Source organism: Typopeltis vanoorti, chromosome 6, assembly GCF_054136105.1.
Source record: "Typopeltis vanoorti isolate ZY-2024b chromosome 6, IOZ_Tvanoo_1.0, whole genome shotgun sequence".
Taxonomy (NCBI): Eukaryota; Metazoa; Arthropoda; class Arachnida; order Uropygi; family Thelyphonidae; genus Typopeltis; species Typopeltis vanoorti.
In genome coordinates this window covers 57257588-57279240 of record NC_143554.1, presented here as the reverse complement: position 1 = coordinate 57279240, position 21653 = coordinate 57257588, and the positions used below count along the sequence as shown (strand labels likewise).

Here is a 21653-nt window from a genome sequence, read left to right as displayed (position 1 = left end):
TACAGCCATATAACTTGGCTGTAATTGGTCCATAGGGGGGAGGGGAGAATGGACAAGCAAGGAACATTTATTTCAGATATATATCATAAATACAGATATTTACTTATATTAGACTGACTAAACCACATACAGTATATTTTCATATTTCTATACCTTTCATTATTGGTTTGCATCTTATCTTGTAATTACTAGTTTGTAATTAATGGCATCACAAAAACTTCCATACTATAAATGCATGCTTTTTTTTTATTGCTCAATAAAGGAGCCATCAATGGATATATGCAAAACTGACAAAAGAATACAAGAAGATACAATAGTTATGTAATCACAAATAATGCCTTAAAAAAGTAATCTCAGAATTATGATTTTTTTTTTTTTTTTAATTTTGCCTAATTACAACTTGAGTGCATTTTTTTGTTAAAAATTTTTTTATTCCAGATAATCATGAAACAATTTTGTTTGGTGCAAATTAATGACATATGTCCAAGTTATAAAAAGTTTCCTCTTCGTTCTACCTTTTGTTTACTCAGTCCTAGCTGAAAATCACTTCACAGTTTCTGTACTTATGTTTTTTATTTTTCCTATAGAAAACAAAACAAATCTTTAGGCATACCATGACACATGATCCATAATAATCCAAAATGTTAGAATTTTATGGTCTTCTGATATTTTCACTTCATTTTCATCCTTTAAAGTTGACTTATAATGTCAGTCACTTCTCTGTGGTAGGTGAAACTTGGTATTCTGTAAACACACTTATACTTCCCTATATTTGTGGTTTTTATACTCATAATATGATAACAATAAAACTTACATTATGGGCCAATTACAACCTTAGGGATGTCACATGAATTTTGCAAATTTCTGGCAACAAAATTTAAATGCATTTTATTATTTTCCTTCAACTAATCAGTGATTAGTAAAATAGTAATCCATAAAAGCAATATGAAAAATGGTTTCTATAATGTTAATACTTGCTGGTTCTGTAGCTTTTTTTTTCTACTATTGGTATTCTCAGGCCATAATTGACCTGGATATGTAGTCATGATGAAATGTAATCAAGCAAATAAACAAAATTTGTCTCTTTAAAGATACTTCTAAAAATCATCTTGAAGTACTTTTCATAAGTTTATAATGATTTCAATACTTCATTATTCAGTAGTGAGAAAGTTAACAGAAGTTGGATAAATTTAAAAATTAAAATTGCAACCTGTTGCAGAAAAACAAAATGTAATTATAATAATCATTCTCACAAACAATATTTTTCCTGCAATTAAACAAACAGCCCATAAAAGACTTGACAACAATATTTCAAGTAATGGTAAGTATTATTATTTGATACAAGGTATTGTATCAAAATATGTAAGATATTAGTAAGTTCATCTCTAAGAAGTACGGGAATGGCAAACCCAAGGTAGCCAAAATGCAAGACCAAGCCTACTTCACATAATATACATCTGCTATATTATCTGCAGACTGGTTCCTCTTCTTCTTTCTCTCTCTCCTTTTCTTCTTGCTCCTTTCCCCCAGTGTGATCAAAGTATTTGAGAGCTTAGGGTGAATCTTTCCTGTGTTACTGAACTTTCTTTTTCTTCACAGCAGTAGGAACATACCCATGAAGTCTGGTCAGCAAGGAAGGAAGTACCCAAAGATCAACCACAGCAACCGTCTCCAGCTAGTAAGCTGCAGCTACACAGGCATCTTCTCGATGTCAGGAATGGCCTCCATTCTGAGAACTGATGAACATGGACCAGTGTAGGTCCCTGGCTAGGAACTAGCAACTTCTAACTAATACCACTCCTTGAGGTCCAAATTCCAACAATGGTTTTGGTCTAATCCTTCCTTGATGTGTGCTCATTTCTTGAGCACACATCAAGGAAGGATTAGACCAAAACTCCCTTAAATTATAGACAATTATAAAGGAGGTTGCAGAGCCTTCGTGGGCAATAACAAGCATATAAAATGTTGCTGTCATCAGCAAATTGTAGGTGATTAGTTTTTACTATTTGTTACAATTCTTCTATTTTTCTAGCCCAGATTTTTAAAAATTTCTTCTAGAGCTGCTGTAAATAATTTAGGCAAAACAATACTTCCTTGCCTCCCCCTTTTTTTTAATAGGAAATTTTATATTATGGATAGATTGAGAGATCATTAAGTCATTTCAGTAAGAGTTATTTATAACCGAGTTATAAATAACCCTTTTAATATTATCTGGAGCATATACAAATATAGAGGACAAGCTAAGTTATATTACATACTGTAAGCTAGAGAAACAATGAATTGATCACAAGTCATTCTACTGCCATAACCTCTAGTGAAAAAAAAAAAAATTATTTATAAACTACATCAAGTTAAATTCTATTTCTGATAACATGAATAAACATTCATTCATACAGAGTTTTCTTTCAGTAACAATGATGTCCTGCTTTTAGCATTATAACTGTTATTTTTGATTTAGGATCCTGGATTTTCTAGTCCTGTTTATAGTTGCTCTTAGAGAGGAAGGTTCTGTGGGTCGAATATATGCCTTCCATATGTTTGGGATTTTAAGACCATCATTATTGTTCAGATTAGGGTGGTTGGTAATAATCTCACAGGCTTCCTTGGTTGCTAATAATCTCACTCTAAAAAACAGGGCTTTGAAGATCTGCTCCAGTGAACAGGCACTGAAAGACGAATTTAAAGTTATCAGCAATACTTTTCAAAAAAATGGGTACAGCCAAAACACCATTAACAAAATTCTCTACAAGACCTCAATAAAAAACAAAGACAAACCAGACTACAATAAAACTATAGCCATTCCTTACATTAAAGGAACAACCGATAAAATAAACAGAATACTACAAAAATACAACCTCAAAGCCACCTTTAAACCTCCTGCAAAATTAAAAAGCTTACTCAACTCATCCAAAGACCCACTCCCTCCGCTGGCCTACCCTGGAGTATACCGTATTTATTGCACTTGTAACATACCATATATAGGAGAAACATGATGCACAATTCCTATCAGACAAAAAGAACATAAACGACACATCAAATATAATAATTATGGTGAAGATAGCCTTTCGGATCATGCCCTGAACACCTTAGAAAGAATTGACTGGAAAAGGCACTAATTGTCTACATCACACCAAAACATGGTATGAATGCAAATTCAAGGAAGCCTGTGAGATTACCAATCACTCCCAATCTGAACAATAATGATGGTCTAAAAATTCCAAACATATGGAAGGCATATATTCAACCCACAGAACCTTCCTCTCTAAAAGCAACTATAAACAGGACTGTAGAAAATCCAGGATCCTAAATCAAAAATAACAATTGTAATGTTAAAAGCAGGACATCATTGTTACTGAAAAAAAACTATCTGTAAGAAAGAGTGTTTATTCATGTTATCAGAAATAGAATTTAGCTTGATGTAGTTTATAAATTTTTTTTTTTCACTAGCGGTCAGTCATACCAGTAGAATAACTTGCGATCAATTCATTGTTTCTCTAGCTTACTGTATGTAATATAACTTAGCTTGTCCTGTATATTTGTATATGCTCCAGATGATGATCTTAATATGAAGATCAAAACATCGGGATATTAAAAGAGTTATTTATAACATGGTTGTAAAGTCCATAATTTCTAAAATGAATGCTGATCATCATGTAACAGAAAGGATTACTGATTTTATACATGCAGTTGAATTTTTAAATATATGACTAAGCATATCAATGTAAGTTTTTTCATTTCCTTGAACTTTTAGGGTTTTTAAAATAGCTAATGCTGAGACTGTATCAAATGCCTTTTCAGAATTAATAAATGCTAGACCTAGTTTTAGTATTCATTTGTCTTTTAATGATTTGTATTATTACATATATGTATGATCAATAGTGCTTGTAGTTTTTTCAGTATACTGATTATTCTGGAGGCTGATAAAAAATCTAGTTTGTTTTGTATTCTGTTGTTAATGGTTTTTGTAAAAACTTTGTATATGTTGTAAGGAGATTGATCGGGCAGTAATTTTTAGTATCTTCTCTGTCTTCCTTTTTAGAAACTGTAATAAGGATAGCATTATTCCAACTGTTTGGTATTCTCTTCTGTCATAAGTGTATAAATTTTCCTTAACATAGTCATGATTGGTTCATCACCTACTTTCAGAACTTTTGTCAATATCTTATCTTCACTTGGTGTCCTTCTGCTACTCATGTTACCCATTGCATATCAAACTTATTTTAAAAGATCAGGGCATATTTCTTCCTCTTCCATTTGGGGTTATGGCATTTTTGTTTTCATATTGGTTTAAGTCTTGGGAATCATCATATAATTTTGAATGAAAGAATTCTATTCTTCTTATGATCTTTTTTTCGTCTTTCCTCTTCATACATAGTCTACATCAATCACTGGGACACTAATAAAGGTAACAGTCCTAACAAGGGAGAACAAAAATTAGTCCATTTTTTCTAATATCCAGGTGATTTTAGATCACCCCAGTGTTTTTCTTACCAGAAGCCAATCCCTCTAGTGAGATTTTAGGTAAACTATCTGATCTGGACATATGACCTAGCCACCAAAGCTGTTTCTGACATATTTTAATGACAATATTTTATTGTGTTCTACCAATAGAGCAGATTTTCCAGATTAACCTCATCATTTGTTATGTGTATGGTATCTTCAAAGGTTTTCTGTAGCACTTCATCTCAAAGACCAATAGTCTTTTTCTCATCTTCCTTTAGCAATATACAACTCTCACATTCATATAGTAAAAACAAGTTAATAAGGGTATCAATGAGATAGTCCTGTAGTTAGTTGTATTTTATTGTCCTCCCAAGGTGCCAAGAGGAAAGCTATTCAAATTACTACAGTTATATGGTGACAATAGGACATTATATCAAGCAATAGTTTAGTCTTTATTTGAGCTGTAAGTCAGTAGTTAGAATGGAGGTACAGAAAGATGGTTTAATGTTAAATCTGGTGTCAGACATGGATGTACATAATCATTAACAGAGCTAATGATAGTGTACATATACTATGTATACTATCATTAGCTTTGTTATTCATCATCTACATGGACCACATTATGAAGAATCTTTCTCAGACATAGCCAAGTTAGCCAGTTTTGGGCATGGACTGCAGGGTTTTTCCTCCCCAGTTTATCTGGGGTTTTTCATCCTACAAGCAAGCAAAGTGGCCTTGAGAACTCAATGCTTCTACAGACAAAGGACACACCAGGAAGTATAGGGCTAACCACCTTATCCTTGTGTACAGTTGCAGTTAAATGAATAGAAAACCCTCAACCCCACAAGGTAAAAAGAGTGGAAAAGGAAGAAGGTATAGTAGGAAGTCAACTGAATAAATTTATATGGAATAAGAGAGAAATTAGTCAAAACGCTAAATTAGCTGTATACAAGACAGTGTTCTAACCAATTTTAACTTATGGAACTGAAAGCTGGGTTAGAAATAAAACACATGACCAAAGACTGGAGACCACAGATATGAGAGTTCTGAGAAAGATTAAAGACATGAACAGATAGCATCAATGGCAATATATCAAAAATTAGGATATTAGGAAAGAACTTGACATTGTGAGCATACAGAAATGTGTCAGCAGAAGTAGTCTCAGATATAGTCACTTAAATAGAATGGGAAGATTAGCAAAACAAGTGTTCTTTGCCCAGCTGGCAGAGAAAAGACCCAGAGGAAGACCAAGATATATTGGTGGAGTGATACAGTAAAAAGTGCCTTAGAAGGCAGAAATATAAGATCTAATAATGTTGGAATCTTGAAAGATAACAGATTAATTTGGAGAAAAATTGTTGATAGGAAGTTAGTAATGATATAAGTTTTTCATGAAGTATTATCATAACATCCTGTACACCCCTTGAGGACACGTGTCAGGAATTCGATGATGATGATGACGATGATAAATTTTTGGGACTAAAGGATGTTTAATGTTAGAGATTTCTACAATTCTTCTGGCCAATTGAGTAACTTTTTAATTACGTCATTGGTTTTGTGTGTGTGTGTGTGTGTGTGTGTGTGTGTGAGCGCGCACACGCGCCAAATGGGATCCAAGTCTAAGGCTGAGGAGATTTTGATATTTTAGTAGGTAGTTCATTTTTGCTATGTATTTGTCTGAATTCATAACCACTGTTGCATTGCCTTTTATCTACTTTTATAATAACATTGTTTTATTGCATTGTAATTCTTTAAGAGCATTTAATTCTCAATCAGTGGTGATTTAGCTCTCAGTAACAGTGCAGAAGTTTGAACAAGGAATGATATCTACAGAATCTCCCAGAAAATGGTGTAATCCATTCTTTATGTGTACTATGATGTACTGAGACATGAGTTGGTGGCAATGCTCAAAGAGAGGTTGCCATCCAGAAATCCAGAATGACATGTGGTGAACAATAACAAAAAAATCTGGCTGGTAGATGGTGGCAGGTAGACTGAATGAAGAGGTTTGCAAAGCAGGCCTCTATGCCAAAGATGACAGAAAGCCCTGGAAATGTCAAGGGCAACAGCACATGTTTCTCTGCACTTTTTCAATGCATGTGCCCAGTAATGGCCGATGTAGGTGGAACCGGATTAACTGAATCCATACTGATGGTTGCTGATTAATTAACTGGTGAGTTTCTAATTGGCCAGGAGGTTGACTGTTGATAACTTTCTCCATTATTTTGGAAAGGATTGAGATGATGCCAACTGTTCAGTAGTCGAACAGTTTGCTTTTATCTCCTTTTTGTTTGGAATGGATTGGACATATGCTTGCTTCCATGTTTTGCTAGCTGAGTACAGAAGACAGAAGAGATGATAGAGGACTGGTGTTATCTCTGGAGCACAATGTGAGTACAACTGAAGAGATGCCATTAGGACCAGATGATTTTGAAGTGCTCAGGTTATTTAGTATTCGTCTTTTTGCTGAAAGACCACAGGATGTATAATGCTCAGTTACTGGCATGGAAAGAGGAGATGTGCCTTCAATATCAATGCAGGAATTGGAGGAAAAATCAAGCTATCTGGATGAGAGAGAGAGAAGTGGAAGCACAGGTGAGTAGAAGTTGCATTCAATGGCCTTTGTGAGGAACCAGAAAGCACAGCAGCTTTCATTTAGACAAGAAGCAAACTGGTCTCTATGAATTTGCTGATAGTTGTTCTACATTTATTGCATGATTCAGTATAGGCTGAGTATGAAGTTTTAGCTCTCATCGCAAGGCCACCTGCAGTAAGATGAGGTTTTTTTTTCCCAACTGTTCTCATACATCTTCTGTTGAACCAGGGAAAGAGAATTTTGGGTAGAATAGCCTTCAAGCCAGTAAAGATAATTTCTGTGATTTGCTGAATGCAGCTCTAGGTCAGAAGAGCAGAAGCAATAGTGAGGCCATGGAAAGGAAAAGTAATAGCTGCAGAGGTCGTCCACTTGGTACGTTTGTAGTGGTAAAAGACATGAGGTTGGGGGTTGAAGTTGAAGTGGAAACTTGCACAAGATTGTGATCTGAGTTGCCAAGAGGAGAGGTAATCTGTATGGTGTATATGTAAGAAATGATTTAAAAAAGACCAAGAAAATATTAGGAAAGTGGAGGGAGGCATATTATCAGAAATTTGGGTAGGTAGATGTACAATTTGTGCTAATTATTGCTTATAGCAAAAACTTCACATCACATCCAGCTTGACAAGTGGTGGTGGTGAAGGAGAGCCAGTGGCAGTTGTAGACATTAAGGTTACTTAGGAAAATTACTTCACTATTTGTATAGCTGTATAGTACATGGTTGAGGGGAAAGTAAAGAGGAGAGTGGTTTTTAGAATCTAGTAAAAATGCTGCAAATGAATATTATTAAGTTAAGGCAAGGAAATCTAGTGCCAGAGGAGGAAGTCAGAAGCAGGGGATTCTAAATGGCATTTTCTGGGTCAGATTACAAAAAGGCATGGGTGCCACCCTTGTGGTGAAATGAATTGTGAAAAGTAATTTGAGCACTGAAGGTGAATTGTGGTTGATATAGCTGCAATTTGGGTTTGTTAAGGGCAGGAGGTCTAGCCTAGTCTGGATATCTACAAGTAGTGATGAATGTTGTCTATGTTGGAATGCATGTCACAGACGTTTGTAAAGTGGATGTGAAAAGTGATTTTTTTGGGGGATAAAGATTCTGGTCTGAAATATTTTGTTTGGTATGATTTGTTGTTGTTGTCTTGTCCTTTGAAGAGTCTTAGATGTTTCCGTGTGCTCCTTGTACTGCTTTGGCTATGTCGACAATTGTTTGTATAGAGCTGTTGTTCAGGATTAGGATCTATTTCTTGCAAGGCTGCTGTAATTGCTGGACAGGTAAAGATGTGAGTGGGTATCGGTTCAGTATTGGGGCAGTTTCTGTATGTTCTCGTATCATCTGTATTGATCTTCATTCCTCTATAATGTCCTATTCGTAGTCTTGCTATCATGGTGGAGATCTTTCTGTCAGCAATGATTTTGGGAATTTGATGTTGTATCACTGATTTCAGTGGAATTAGTTTAGCTTTTGCTAGTGTATTGGCATCAGCAAGAGTTATCATGTGGGTTTCTTGGTTGAGTTCTCTGGCCTCTTTTGCCAATTTATCAGCTGCTTCATTGTAATCAATGCCTACATGAGCAGGAATCCATTGCAAAATGTAACTTTTTCCTAAACGCTTTAGTTAATTTAAGAATTTATGGATGTCTTGTGTGAGCTTGGTATTGCCATTTTTGATTGCCTCCATAGCTGATCTTGAGTCCCTGTAAATTATAATACCTTCAGATTGTTGAGATGATGATAGTTTTAAGTAGGCTTCAAGTGCTTTATTTATTGTGTAGAGTTTGCTGGTAAAATTGGAAGCGATTCTCCCAGATCCAACTTTTATTGAAACTTTTTCACCTTTCGGGAGTAGAAGGAGAACACCAGTGCCTCCATTAATCATATTGGTGTCTGATGATCCATTGGTATAACAAATAACCTGTTTGGAGGATGAAAGAAGGTTGATAGTATTTAGGCCTTTTTCTTTGAGCATTTCTTTTGGTTCTTTTTTTATACAGAGTTTGGTAAGGTTTAGATTAATGGAGGTATTTGAAGGTAAAAGACTGGAAAATAGAGGTTCTTTGTTTATGTGGGCATTTAGCTGATCAAGTCCTATTTCCTTCCTGATAGTGTCATCATATTGTAAAGTTGACGACCTGTGAAGTCTGCATTTTGATTCCAATGTTCATAAGTTTTTAGGGGGATATGATCACTTTGGTAGCTTCTGATATTATTTATGAATTTTATGGTGGCAAATTTTCGTCTGTACTCCAGCAGGTCAAGCCCACATTCCTGTTGGGCTCTGATGTTGTTAGTGGATGAGACTGCACCAATGATAATCTTGGATGCTTTTGCTTGTATTTTGTCTAATTTTTTCTTTACCGATGAGGCCGAAGGTGACTAGACAGGTGCTGCATATTCCATTATTGACCTTATTAGTGTAGTGCAAGTAGTTTGAGGATTTTTGGCTTTGCACCCCAATTTGTTCCACAAAGCCGTTTCAGTATATTTAATTTTTTTAGCGCTCTGTTGGAAGTGTTAGAGATGTATTGAGCAAAACGTAATTCCTGATCAAGTGTAATACCAAGGTATTTTGGATTTGTGACTTTTTCGATTAGCTTGTCGATCATGACTTTGGGATTGCAGGAATGTCTATTTTTCCTGTCTGTACTAAAGGTGCTTAGTTTTTTTTTGTCTGGGTTGATTTTGAGTTTAAGTTCATTTGACCATTTCTCTAATCCTTTGATTCTTTGATTTTAGCATTAGTGTGCCAGGTGGCTATATCATCTGCACAGCAAGTTACTTTTGTGTCTTCTGTAAGGTAGAGATGAATGTTATTGACATATAGAAGGAATAGTAAGGGACTGAGTACTGAGCCCTGGGAAACACCAGCCCAGGTTCTCCGCAATCTTGATATTGCTGCATTGATCTTTCTTCTGGGACTGAGTACTGAGCCCTGGGAAACACCAGCCCAGGTTCTCTGCAATCTTAATATTGCTGCATTGATCTTTCTTCCTCTAATGAAATCAGCAATCCAGATTAAAGCGTTTCCTCTAATTCCAATATCATGTACTGTTTGTATTAATTTTTTGATCCAAACACGATCGAAAGCAGCAGTCATATCAAGGAATATGGCAGTTGTCTTTTTTGTTGGTTTTTCCTGAAATGAGTCTATTATTGTTTGGCAGAAGTGGAATAATTGATCTGTTGGCAAATGACAGGTTCTATAGGCAGTTTGGTAGTAGTTGATTTTCTTATTTTTTGTTAGCCAGTGCATAAGCCTGGAGTGTATGATTCTTTCAGTAATTTTAAAAAGTATGCTAGTTAATGCGATAGGTCTATAGCTTTGACATTCTACAGCATTTTTGTCAGGTTTCAGGATGGATACAATAACTGATTTTTTTCCATTCTTTTTGGAAGTATGCCTGTTCACCAAGAGGTATTGAGAATGTCCAGAAGTTGTTCTTTGGCATTTTTGCCAAGGTATTTGACTATATGACCAAAGATAAGATCATAACCAGGAGATTTATTAGGTGCAGTTTTCTCAATTGATGAATTTAGTTCACTTAGTGTAAATTCTGTAATCACTGAATCAATATTGTGATCTTTCCAGTATGGTATCCAGGTATTTTTTCGTTTGCCTCTTGGTATTTTACTGATGTGTGAAGTAAGGATTTGTAATTTTCTGTCAAGGTTTCCAGAGACAGGTTCATCTTGACAGAGGCTCTCCAAGGTTTGAGTAAATCTTGTCCAATCAGCTTTTCTGAAGTTCCATGTCCTTTTGATTTGCTGTTCTTGATCAATCTTAAAGTTTAGTGTTGTTATTATGGGTCTGTGATCACTGATGGCATTTCCCAAAATTTTCCATTGTGCACTTGATGCAATGCTATAATTAATAGTTGTGATTGTCGGAGGAGACTTGAACGGGCACATAGGAAGACAGAATAGAGACTGTGAAAGGGTGCATGGTGGCCACGGAGTGGGAATGATGAACCAGGAAGGAGAGAGGGTTGTGGACTTTGCAGTAGCGTTTGATCTGGCAATTGTGAACTCGTTTTTCTTCAAGAGGGAAGAACATTTGATAACATTTAGAAGTGGTAACAACAGCTCACAAATTGACTACATTTTGACTAGAAGAAAACATCTTAAGGTTGTGACAAATTGTAAGGTAATTCCAACAGATCAAGTAGCACAACAACACCGACTGCTGTGCGCAGACTTTAAAATAAGATCGAATATAAGAACTTCTGGTTGCCATGGGATGAAGACAATTAAGTGGTTTCGCTTAAAAGAAGAGAGTGTGAGGAATCGTTTTAGGGAGAGAGTGTTAGAGAGGATTTCGGATGGACTGGAAAGTGTACAAGATTGGTGGAAACATAATTCAAAAGTAATCCTGAGCTGTGCAATCGAGGTGCTTGGTGAGACATCTGGAAAGATTAGAGAGCAAAAGGAGGGTTGGTGGTGGAATAATGATGTACAAGTGGCAGTGACAGCTAAGAGGAAGGCAAAGCAGAAGTGGGATGAGTCAAGAGTGGAAGAGGACAGAGAGGTGTACAAAGAGAGAAAGCAAGAAGCCAAGAGAGTTGTGGCACAGGTGAAGGCCATGGCATATCAAGATCTGTATGATCAATTAGAAACAAAGGAAGGACAGAGAAAAATTTACCAACTAGCAAAATGTAGAAATAAAGCAGCTAAGGACATCTTACATGTGAGGCAGATCAAAGATGCTGAAGGAAGAGTATTATGGAGGGATGTGGACATAAGAAACAGATGGAAAATATACTTTGAGGGACTTCTGAATGAGGAAAATGCAAGGACTCACAGAGGAGATGGGCAGCCTTCTGAGGGGATGGTGCAGAACATCAGAAGAATGGAAGTGACGGAGGCCATGAAGAGGATGAAGAATGGAAAAGCGGTGGGCCCCAACAGAATTCCAGTGGAGGCATGGAAAGCACTGGGGGAAGAGGGAATTGACCTGCTGTGGGACCTGTTCATGAAAGTTTGCCAACAGGAAAATATATCCGAGGAATGGAGGGAGAGTACTCTTGTTCCCATCTACAAGGGTAAAGGGGATGCACAAGACTGTAAAAATTACAGAGGAATAAAGTTGATGTCCCACACAATGAAGATCCTAGAAAGGGTTCTTGATGGTAGATTGAGGGAGGAGGTGGAGATTGCAAAGGAACAATTTGGCTTCATGCCTGGTAGATCAACAACAGATGCTATCTTTGGGTTACGACAAATGATGGAAAAATATCGAGAGAAACAAAGGGAGCTACATCTGGAATTTATTGATCTGGAGAAAGCATACGATAGAGTGCCAAGGCAAGAAGTCTGGAGGTGTCTGAGGGAGAAGAAGGTGCCGGAGAAATATGTCAGGTTGGTGCAGGAAATGTACAGAAATGTGAAGACAAGTGTTCGGACCTGTTTGGGACAGACAGAAAGTTTTCAAGTAACAGTTGGCTTGCATCAAGGGTCAGCATTAAGTCCGTTTCTGTTTAATATTGTGATGGAGGTGGTAACAGAGGAGGTGAGAGAAGATGCACCTTGGACAATGTTGTATGCAGATGACATCTTGCTGTGTGTAGATTCAAGAGAAGAAGCGGAAACTAAACTGGAAAGATGGAGAAAAGTACTGGAAGAGAGAGGTATGAGACTGAGCAGAAGTAAGACAGAGTATATGTGTTGCGCAGTGGGTGGTGGCCAGGAGACAGACCTGGAGCTGGAAGGAAATGTCATCAGGAAGGTGAGAGACTTTAGATACTTAGGTTCGACAGTGGAAGAAGATGGAGGAGGTGAGAAGGAAGTGGGATGCAGGATACAAGCAGGTTGGAGGAACTGGAGGGAGATGGCTGGAGTGTTATGCGATAAGAGGGTGCCGATCAATCTGAAAGGCAAAATTTATAGGACAGTAGTGAGGCCAGCTATGACATATGCTATAGAAACTGTGGCCCTGAGGAAAAATAACATTAGCAGGATGGAAGTAGCAGAGATGAGAATGCTTAGGTGGATGTGCGGTGTGACCAGAAAGGATCATCTGAGAAATGACTATGTCAGGGGAACAGTGAAAGTTACGAACTTAGGAGCGAAAATACAGGAGGCAAGGTTGAGATGGTTTGGTCATGTGATGAGGAGGGAGGACGAATATGTGGGAAGAAGGGTCATGCAGATGGATGTGCAAGGAAGGCGGAAGCGTGGGCGGCCAAAGAAGAGATGGAGGGAGCTGGTAGAAGAGGACTTGAAGATGAAGAACTTGGATGTGGTGACAGCCCAAGACAGGAAGGTGTGGAGGAGACTCATAACAAACAGTGACCCCTCTTAAGTGGGAGAAGCTGCAGAAGAAGAAGAAGATGTCAATAGCATATTCAGTTCCTGTAGTTTTAGAGATAGGTGCTCTATCCATTGTTAATTGTTGTGAGTTCCAAATCTGTAAAGAGGTCATTCAATTGTTGACCTTTATGGTCTAAATAGGGGGAGCCCCAAGTTGGGCTTTTTGCATTTAGGTCACCAAGTATAATGGCTGTATCAGTTGGAGATTTGCTTAGCTTTTCAATGATGTCTGTATCAATATTTGTATTATCAGAGTGGTAGACATTTGTGATTGAAATAGAATGGTTTGGTAGGTGTATTTCAACAGCGTCAGCTTCCGTCGAACTGTTATTATTTAAATATTGATTTAGGGTGATTTCTTTGAATTTGATTTCTGGGGGGTCTTCAAAAGGGTAGCAAGCCTGCCACCTGTTCTTTCCTCTCTATCCTTCCTAAGAACTGTGTATCCTTTGATGCTGAAGGTCAGATTTTTGTCAGTTTTTGCTGAAGGTCAGTTTTGTTTCTTGTAGACAAGCTATATTGGATATTGTTTTTGAAAAGCATGCATTTAAGCTCATCCATTTTTCTCTGAGTACTGTTGATAGTGAGTTGCAAAAGTTAATATGAGTCCTCATAGCATATTTATCATCAGGAGCCCAGACTGCAGCCCCAGACGCAGTAGCATTGGTTGATATCTTTCTATCTATCTTTGGTTTGATTTATTTAAATAGATTACTCGAAGGAAATTTATTTTGATCACAGTGTGACCATCACTGTTTATCTGTTTCAATTTTGATTTCTGTTGAATGAAAGGAAAGAATGGGGGACATACAGTGAGAGAAGATAGACTCCTGAAAATGACACCCATACAGAGAGTGACCAGTCTCTTTACCATAATGCTAGTGTTCAGGTCATATGCTAACTGGTGGCCACCATGCAGTACTGAAGATTTTATTAATGTACCCTCAAAAAAATGGAAGAGAACTTGCAACCAGGTCTGTCCAACCAACAAGCATCAAAGTACGTTTGGCATGCCCTTGAAGGGTATCGTTCATACTAAATGAAAACGAGAGGGAAGGAGGGACAGAGTCACCAGAACTGCTGCTGTGGCGACCAAACATAGCCTTCGCCACTTGAGGCTGCCAATAAGAAGGGTAGTGGTACTTCACCAGGTAATGAAAGTCACTACCAGCTATGGACAGTTGGCATTAACTTCAAAGAATTAGTTCAAAACCAGAAACTAGAAAGGTTTCTTTTGCAGATAGACTACAAACTAGATTAAAGGTAGAAATAATGAGAAAAAACTTGCAAGGCCTAACACAAAATGAAGTAAAAATGCAATCAATTAAGCTTAAGCGATAACATTTCTGGAAGATTATACAGAATAGCATAACTAAGACAAACCATAGTGGTTCTAAACTTGTACTGGCAGAATTATGCTCCAGATACTTCAAACATGATTAAATGGAAAACAACTTTGCTGGAGGGATGTCACTACAGCACAGCTGAGAGACTATTTCTGGAGTGAGAATCAGCTATGAAAACACTTCCCTAGCCTTCATTAATTTGCCATAGATATGCCACAGTCATTATAAGACTACATATAACTTGATTTTTCTGAATTAACTTTACTTTTTATCCAGCCCCTAGAGGACACATGATAGGACATTCGTTCCTTCTCAGTTACAATTTAAATAGGTTCTACAGAAATCTAATTGGGTGCTGGATAATTTACCAGTTATAATTTGTGCTTGGAAGATACTACAGTCATACCTCGATTAACAAAGAGGATGCGTTGCACGAAATTACTTTGTTAAGTGAAACTTTGTTCTCAGAGGTAAAAATACTATGGCCATAATAGGGATGTTAGTACATAAAGAAAATGAAAGACTTTTTTTTTGAAACAAGAAAAGCTTTATTAAATAAAAAAAGTCAATATTACATACCAAACAGATAAAATCACAACATTTTAAAATACGAATCTAAAGTTGATTGGGCTGCTTAAGGGTCAAAGATGTATAACTGAGAGGAGACCTCCACATAGACTTTAAAGGAATGCAGAGAACCGACCAGGACTTCTGACCTAATGTCCAATCCTCACCTTCTCATGGTGCACCCTGTTGGGTATCTGCCTGGATACTGAACGAACAAGGATGGGCTGGCAATTTGGGATTTAGCTGACCAAATTGTATTCTTGTTGGCTTAAACCAATATAGAAAATGATGGTACAACATGACAAAATTTCATGCTGGCTGCGGCGGCGTCCAGCTAAACAAGGCCCCCGTTGTTTTTGCCAGGGAACCAGGGCAAACAGCGAAAAGTCAGTTACTGGAACAAATCTGAAAGCACACTCCAACTCAACATCACCACAGTTAAAGATCGGTACTATCAACATAAGAAGCCCAAATGGCAAAGAAATGGAGCTAGCTGAGGAATTAGATAAGTAGCAGATCAACATAATAGGGGTGACTGAAACAAAAAAGACAAAAACTGGTGAGATCTTTCTGAGCAATAAATACAAAATGTTATATTCAGGCAATGACAATCAAGGAAAAGAAGGAGTAGCCATAGTATTCAACAGAAAATATGAGGCTAATCTTCTTGAATGGCAGGCAGTCTCAAGTAGAGTGATGTAGGCAAATACGAGAATGGGGAACTGGACAAAGAGACTTATTTGTGCCTATGGTCCCACAGAAGGTTCTACTAAAATAGAAGTGGAAGAATTTTTTGATGCTTTAGAAAAAGCAACTGACACAATGAAAAAGGAAAAGTTGGTCCTTGTTGGCGATCTAAATATCAGAGTAGGAAATGATTGTCAGACATACAAAAATATTTTGGGAAAATTTGGAGAAAAGAGCAAAGCTAATAATAATGGAAAATGCCTGTTGGATTTCTGCTCAGCACATGGACTAGTTATTACTAACACCATGTTCCAACATAAAAATGTGCACAAATTTACATGGAGAGAAAAGCCAAGGAATAAGAAAAGTCTCATTGACTGTGTTATTGTTGATAGTGATGTTTTTCTCCCTGCTGCAGGAAACCAGAGTGTACAGAGGATTTGAAATTGGAAGTGATCACTATTTAGTCTTGAGCAGGATAAAATTGAATTTCATATTGAAAAGAATAACATGTAAGAAAGTTTTAAAGCGAATAAAAGTTGAGCAGCTCTCAGATGTGAACTGTAGACTAAAATACACAAAGATTATTGAAAAAAAAAAATGAAAGAGTTTGAGAGCAGGAACCAAACCTTGTAGATTCAGTGGCAAGCCTTGAAGAAAATTCTGACTGATTCAGCCAGAGAGGCATGTGGTGAGGTTGTCTGCAAGGATAGAAAAATCAGAACTCCATGGTGGACACAGGAAGTTAAAGAGGCAGTGAAGGAAAAGAAGAAAGCATACCAAAAGTTCCTGGCAAATAAGTCAGCTTTCGCTCTTAGAGAATACATAGACAAATGTAAGAAAGCGAAACACTGTGTAAAACTAAACAAAAGTCATGGGAGGACTTTGGCAAGAACATAGAAAATAAATATCAAGAAGGTAGTAAGATATTCTGGAGGTTGTTGAAGAAGCTTAGAAATGGAGGAAAGAGTGCTGTAAAAGGAGTTAGAGATGATAAAGGTGACATGAAAACAGGAGAAAAAGATATCCTTGAAGTATGGAGTAGTAATTACTTTGAAAAACTGCTAAATGAAACAAGCAGTGTCGACAGCACAGTGATAAAAAAACAATGAACAGGCACGCAGTCAGGAATACATATCCATACTTGAAGTAGAAAAAGCCATCAAAGGCTTGAAATGTGGAAAGGGAGCAGGAATAGACGCTATTCGACCAGAAATGCTGAAGTATGGTGGTATAAAAGTCAAAGTGGCTGCACTGCATAGTTCAGAGAGCCTGGACAGAGGGATGAATTCCCGATGATTGGAGTAGAGCTCTAATAGTACCCATATATAAAAAGGTAAATAAAACTGAATGTCAGAATTACAGAGGTATTTCCCTACTGAGTATTCATAGCAAGTTCTATGCAAGTTTACTTGAGAAACGGTTGAGAAATGTGGAAGAAAAGCTTGGTGAAGAACAAGTTTGATTCAGGCCAAATAGAGGATGTCAGGATCAGATCTTCACTTTAAGACAAATAGTTGAGAAACCATGGGAATATAACAAAGATCTGTATTTAAGTTTTGTCGATCTGGAAAAGGCATATGAGAAGGTGCCAAGAGAGAAGCTATTCAATACGTTACAGTTAAACGGTGTCAATGGGGCATTATATCAAGCAATACTTAGTCTTTAATTGAATTGCAAGTCAGCAGTTAGAATTGAAGGAAGTACAGGAAGATCGTTTAATGTGAAATCTGGTGTGAGACAAGGATGTACATTATCCCCTCTGTTATTCATTATCTATATGGATCACATTATGAAGGAAAGTGATATTAAAACATGATATCAGAATTGGAAATGTTAATGTCAGCTCTTTGCTTTATGCAGACGATGTTATACTTCTAAATAAATCCGCTACAAGTTTGCAAGATTTCCTGACTAAATTGACTAACTGTTGTAATAGATATGATATGAAGGTCAGCATTAAAAAGATAAAGACAATGAAAATAGGTAGAATTATTGAAAATGTCAACTGTGTTGTGAACGGGGAACCTGTGGAACAAGTAAAACATTTCAGCTACTTAGGCACAATTTTTACTGATGATGGTAAATTAAATATGGAAATAGATAACAGAATCAACAAAGCTGGTATGGTAGGCAGTCAACTGAATAAATATATATGGAATGAGAGAAAAATTAGTCGGAACACTAAATTAGCTGTATTCAAACCAGTTTTAACCTATGGATCTGCGATCTGGATCAGAAATAAAACACTTGATGAAAGGCTAGAGACCACACATATGAGAGTCCTGAGAAAGATTAGAGGCGTGAACAGATGGCATCAATGGCAATATCATATTAAAAACGAGGATATTAGGAAAGAACTTGACATTGTCAGCATCTAGGAATGCATTAGCAGAGCTATTCTCAGCTGGTATGGTCACCTAAACAAGGAAAGATTAGCAAAACAAGTGTTCTCTGCCAGGTTGGCAGGAAAACGACCCAGAGTCAGACCAAGATATAGGTGGACTGATATGGTACAAAGTGCCTTAGACGATAGAAATATAAGATCTGATAATGTTGGAGTCTTGACAAGTAACAGACTGATTTGGAGGAAAATTGTAGATAGGAAGTTAGTAATGATGTAAATTTTTCATGTAGTACTATCATATCCTGTACACCCCTTGAGGATACATGTCAGGAATTTGATGATGAAGATCTAAAGTTGATTGTTTATGCTTTCTTTCTCTTTCATTTAACAATTGCCTATATGGATTTATTGCATTTAACAATGATCGCTTAACAATAACACTTCTTCCTAAATCAGGATCATTTTCACTGAAAAAATTTAAAACATTTTGCATGTCATTCAAAGCACCTTTTTAAATCTTTGGTTGCTAACACTTTTTTCAGTAGGAACTTCTTTAATTTCATATTCATTTTCTTTGGCTTTGTTGCTAACAAGTTTTTCTAAATCTTCCACTGAAAAACCATCATCTGCTGCATTTAATAAATTTCTTACGTCCTCTTTGTCTACATTTTCGAAACCTAATGATTGAGCCATCTGGATAACTTCATTTCTAATCTCTTGAATGTTATTTTCTTCTAGTACAACTTCTGGCCATAATTTGCACCAAACTACATTTAAGCATTTTTGAGTGACTTCTTTCCAAGAGCTATTAAAGTTTTCAATTGCGTCTTTAAGGGTGTAGTTTGTCCAAAAAGCTTTAATCTACATTTGCTCTTTATCTTCTAGTTCAATTAAATTGCTTAATGTACCATACGCAGATAACAAGCTTTAAATGTTGCTATTACTCCCTGATCCATCAGTTGAATCAGGAAGGTTGTGTTTCTGGAAGAAAGACAATTTTGACAGGAATGCATGTGTCTTACGTACTATTAAGATCAGTAGGATGTCCTCCCACATGCAGATAACAAGCTTTAAATGTTGCTATTACTCCCTGATCCATCAGTTGAATCAGGAAGGTTGTGTTTCTGGAAGAAAGACAATTTTGACAGGAATGCATGTGTCTTACGTACTATTAAGATCAGTAGGATGTCCTCCCACATGCAGATAACAAGCTTTAAATGTTGCTATTACTCCCTGATCCATCAGTTGAATCAGGAAGGTTGTGTTTGCTGGAAGAAAGACAACTTTGACACATGCATTCCTACGTACAATTAAGGTCAGTAGGATGTCCTGGAGCGTTGTCCAACAACAAAAGAGCTTTCCCTTCAAAATTATTTCTTGGGCAATACCGTTTCACTTCTGGACAAAAATGGTTAAGAAACTAATCACAATTTTAATCTAAAATCGCCAGAGGTATTTGATCCAAAGAGTAATGTTAAATGGTCTTTGGCTGCTTTGAACCCAGCTGCTGATTTTTCTTTGATTGAAATGAAGCTTTTTGATGGTAGCTGTTTCCAGGACAAATTGCTTTTCTCATCAACATCGAACACCAAATTTGGTGAAATTTTCACATTCAATTATTTCCTTTAGTTTTTCTGGAAACTTATTCGCAGCTTCAACATCTGCACTTGCAGCTTCTCTTGATAATTTTACACTATGAATTCTGGCCTGTTTTTTAAATTTCTCAAACCAACCACGAGAAGATTTTCTGCAATTTTCCACAATTTCTTCAGTTTGTTTAGATTTTAGGTGATTAAACAAAAATAATGCTTTTCTTGAATCATCATTTGAGTTAAAGGCATATGATGTTGTGACATATCATCTATCCACAAACTTAACATTTTCTCCATTTTCTAAAATTGGACTCCTGAAGCAAGTTAATTTTGCTGCTGTAACATCTGTATAATTCTGAGCAGATTGTTTTATTTTTTCTGATTGACTAAGTATGGTTGTTGAAGTTCACTGCACTAATCCTAAAGAATGTGCCACATAGGATTTTCTTTCACCCTTTCAACACGTTGTACGATATTTAATTTAGCTTCTAAAGAAATTGCTTTTCTTTTCCTTGATTCTGACATTTTAACTAAATATTAATATTTACAAAATCTATAATAATGCTATCAGAGAACATACATCATTTATTGCAATGCACCACACTGAAACACACCCTACGAAGGATAAGCAACAACTAATTTACATAGGTGATGCGCGAAACTGTTAAAACTGACACCCCCCACAACTTGAGAGTGCGTGACGAGTCGCCGTCGTTCACCAATCGGATGTTTGCCAGGCGCTGACCTTAAAATTTTAATATTTTTACGTAAAATGGGGCTTGAAATTGTGGACTTCATTATATCGTGGCTTTGTTACCAGAGGTAACGTTAACCGAGGTACGACTGTAGTTAGAAATCCAGCAAAATAAAATATTTATTTTGTTCCTCTGGTGTTTTTCATACCATGAAGTACTGTTATGGTGAACCTACAATTAGGATTGGGGAAGAGAGAATTCACTTCAAAGAGTTAGTTCGAAATGGTAATACTTTTGCCCAGAAAATCGATAGAACACAAATCTTGGCTATAAAAAACCACTGCTTTGGTATGTATAGGTTCATAAAAGAAAATAACGTGGTCACTTTCCATAGTGTGATTTTCCAAATTACTATTACAAGTAATGGAATTCTCACTCGACAAGATTTGGATTACAAGCCTATTTATCAAAACAAGTTGGATTTGCATAGTTGATATGATAGTCAAGAAAGAGTTAATTTATATGTTAGAATTTTATAGAAGGCATCCTTACTTAAACCAAAACTTTATCTTAATTATAAAAAACTAAAAATATACCTAAAACATGACCACAGCTACGACAAGGATCACTCAAACTAGCTGGCTGTGCTACGTCTATCCGAGGAGGAGTTGGTGGAGGATTAGGATTCTTCCAGCCATTACATTTACAGCCATCTTCAGCCTACAAAATAAAAAATAAGACTATACAATATTTATATTTTGAATAAGCCAATACAAGTCACAGAATTTTTTTTTAACTATATTTGTTTCTCCTGAGTACAAATGAGTTTGAATTTTCATTTTTTCAGTGATAAAACTGTTCTTCAATATGAAGACCAATGTTATTACATTAATACCTGCTTATTATATTAATATAACATGTACGTACAGTGGTATCTCACTAATCTGAACCTCTTTAAGTCCGAACCCTCCAGTACTCCAGAACTGCAGTTTGAAAGGAAAAAAAAAGTTTTATTTATTACTTATTATTATTTTATGCACTATTATTTTTATTTAACAATTATTATTTTAACTATTTTT

General features: G+C 36.5%; 1 protein-coding gene across 3 annotated transcripts in view; it reads right to left on the bottom strand.

The window, feature by feature from the left end:
* Positions 1–21653, bottom strand: part of Gcn5 (Gcn5 acetyltransferase) — a 470342-nt gene that overhangs the window by 396588 nt on the left and 52101 nt on the right. For all 3 annotated transcript variants that reach the window (XM_090394171.1, XM_090394172.1, XM_090394173.1), the window contains exon 4: positions 21171–21294. In XM_090394171.1, the coding sequence (XP_090250297.1) occupies positions 21171–21294 (124 nt within the window). The remainder of the gene's footprint in view (positions 1–21170; positions 21295–21653) is intronic.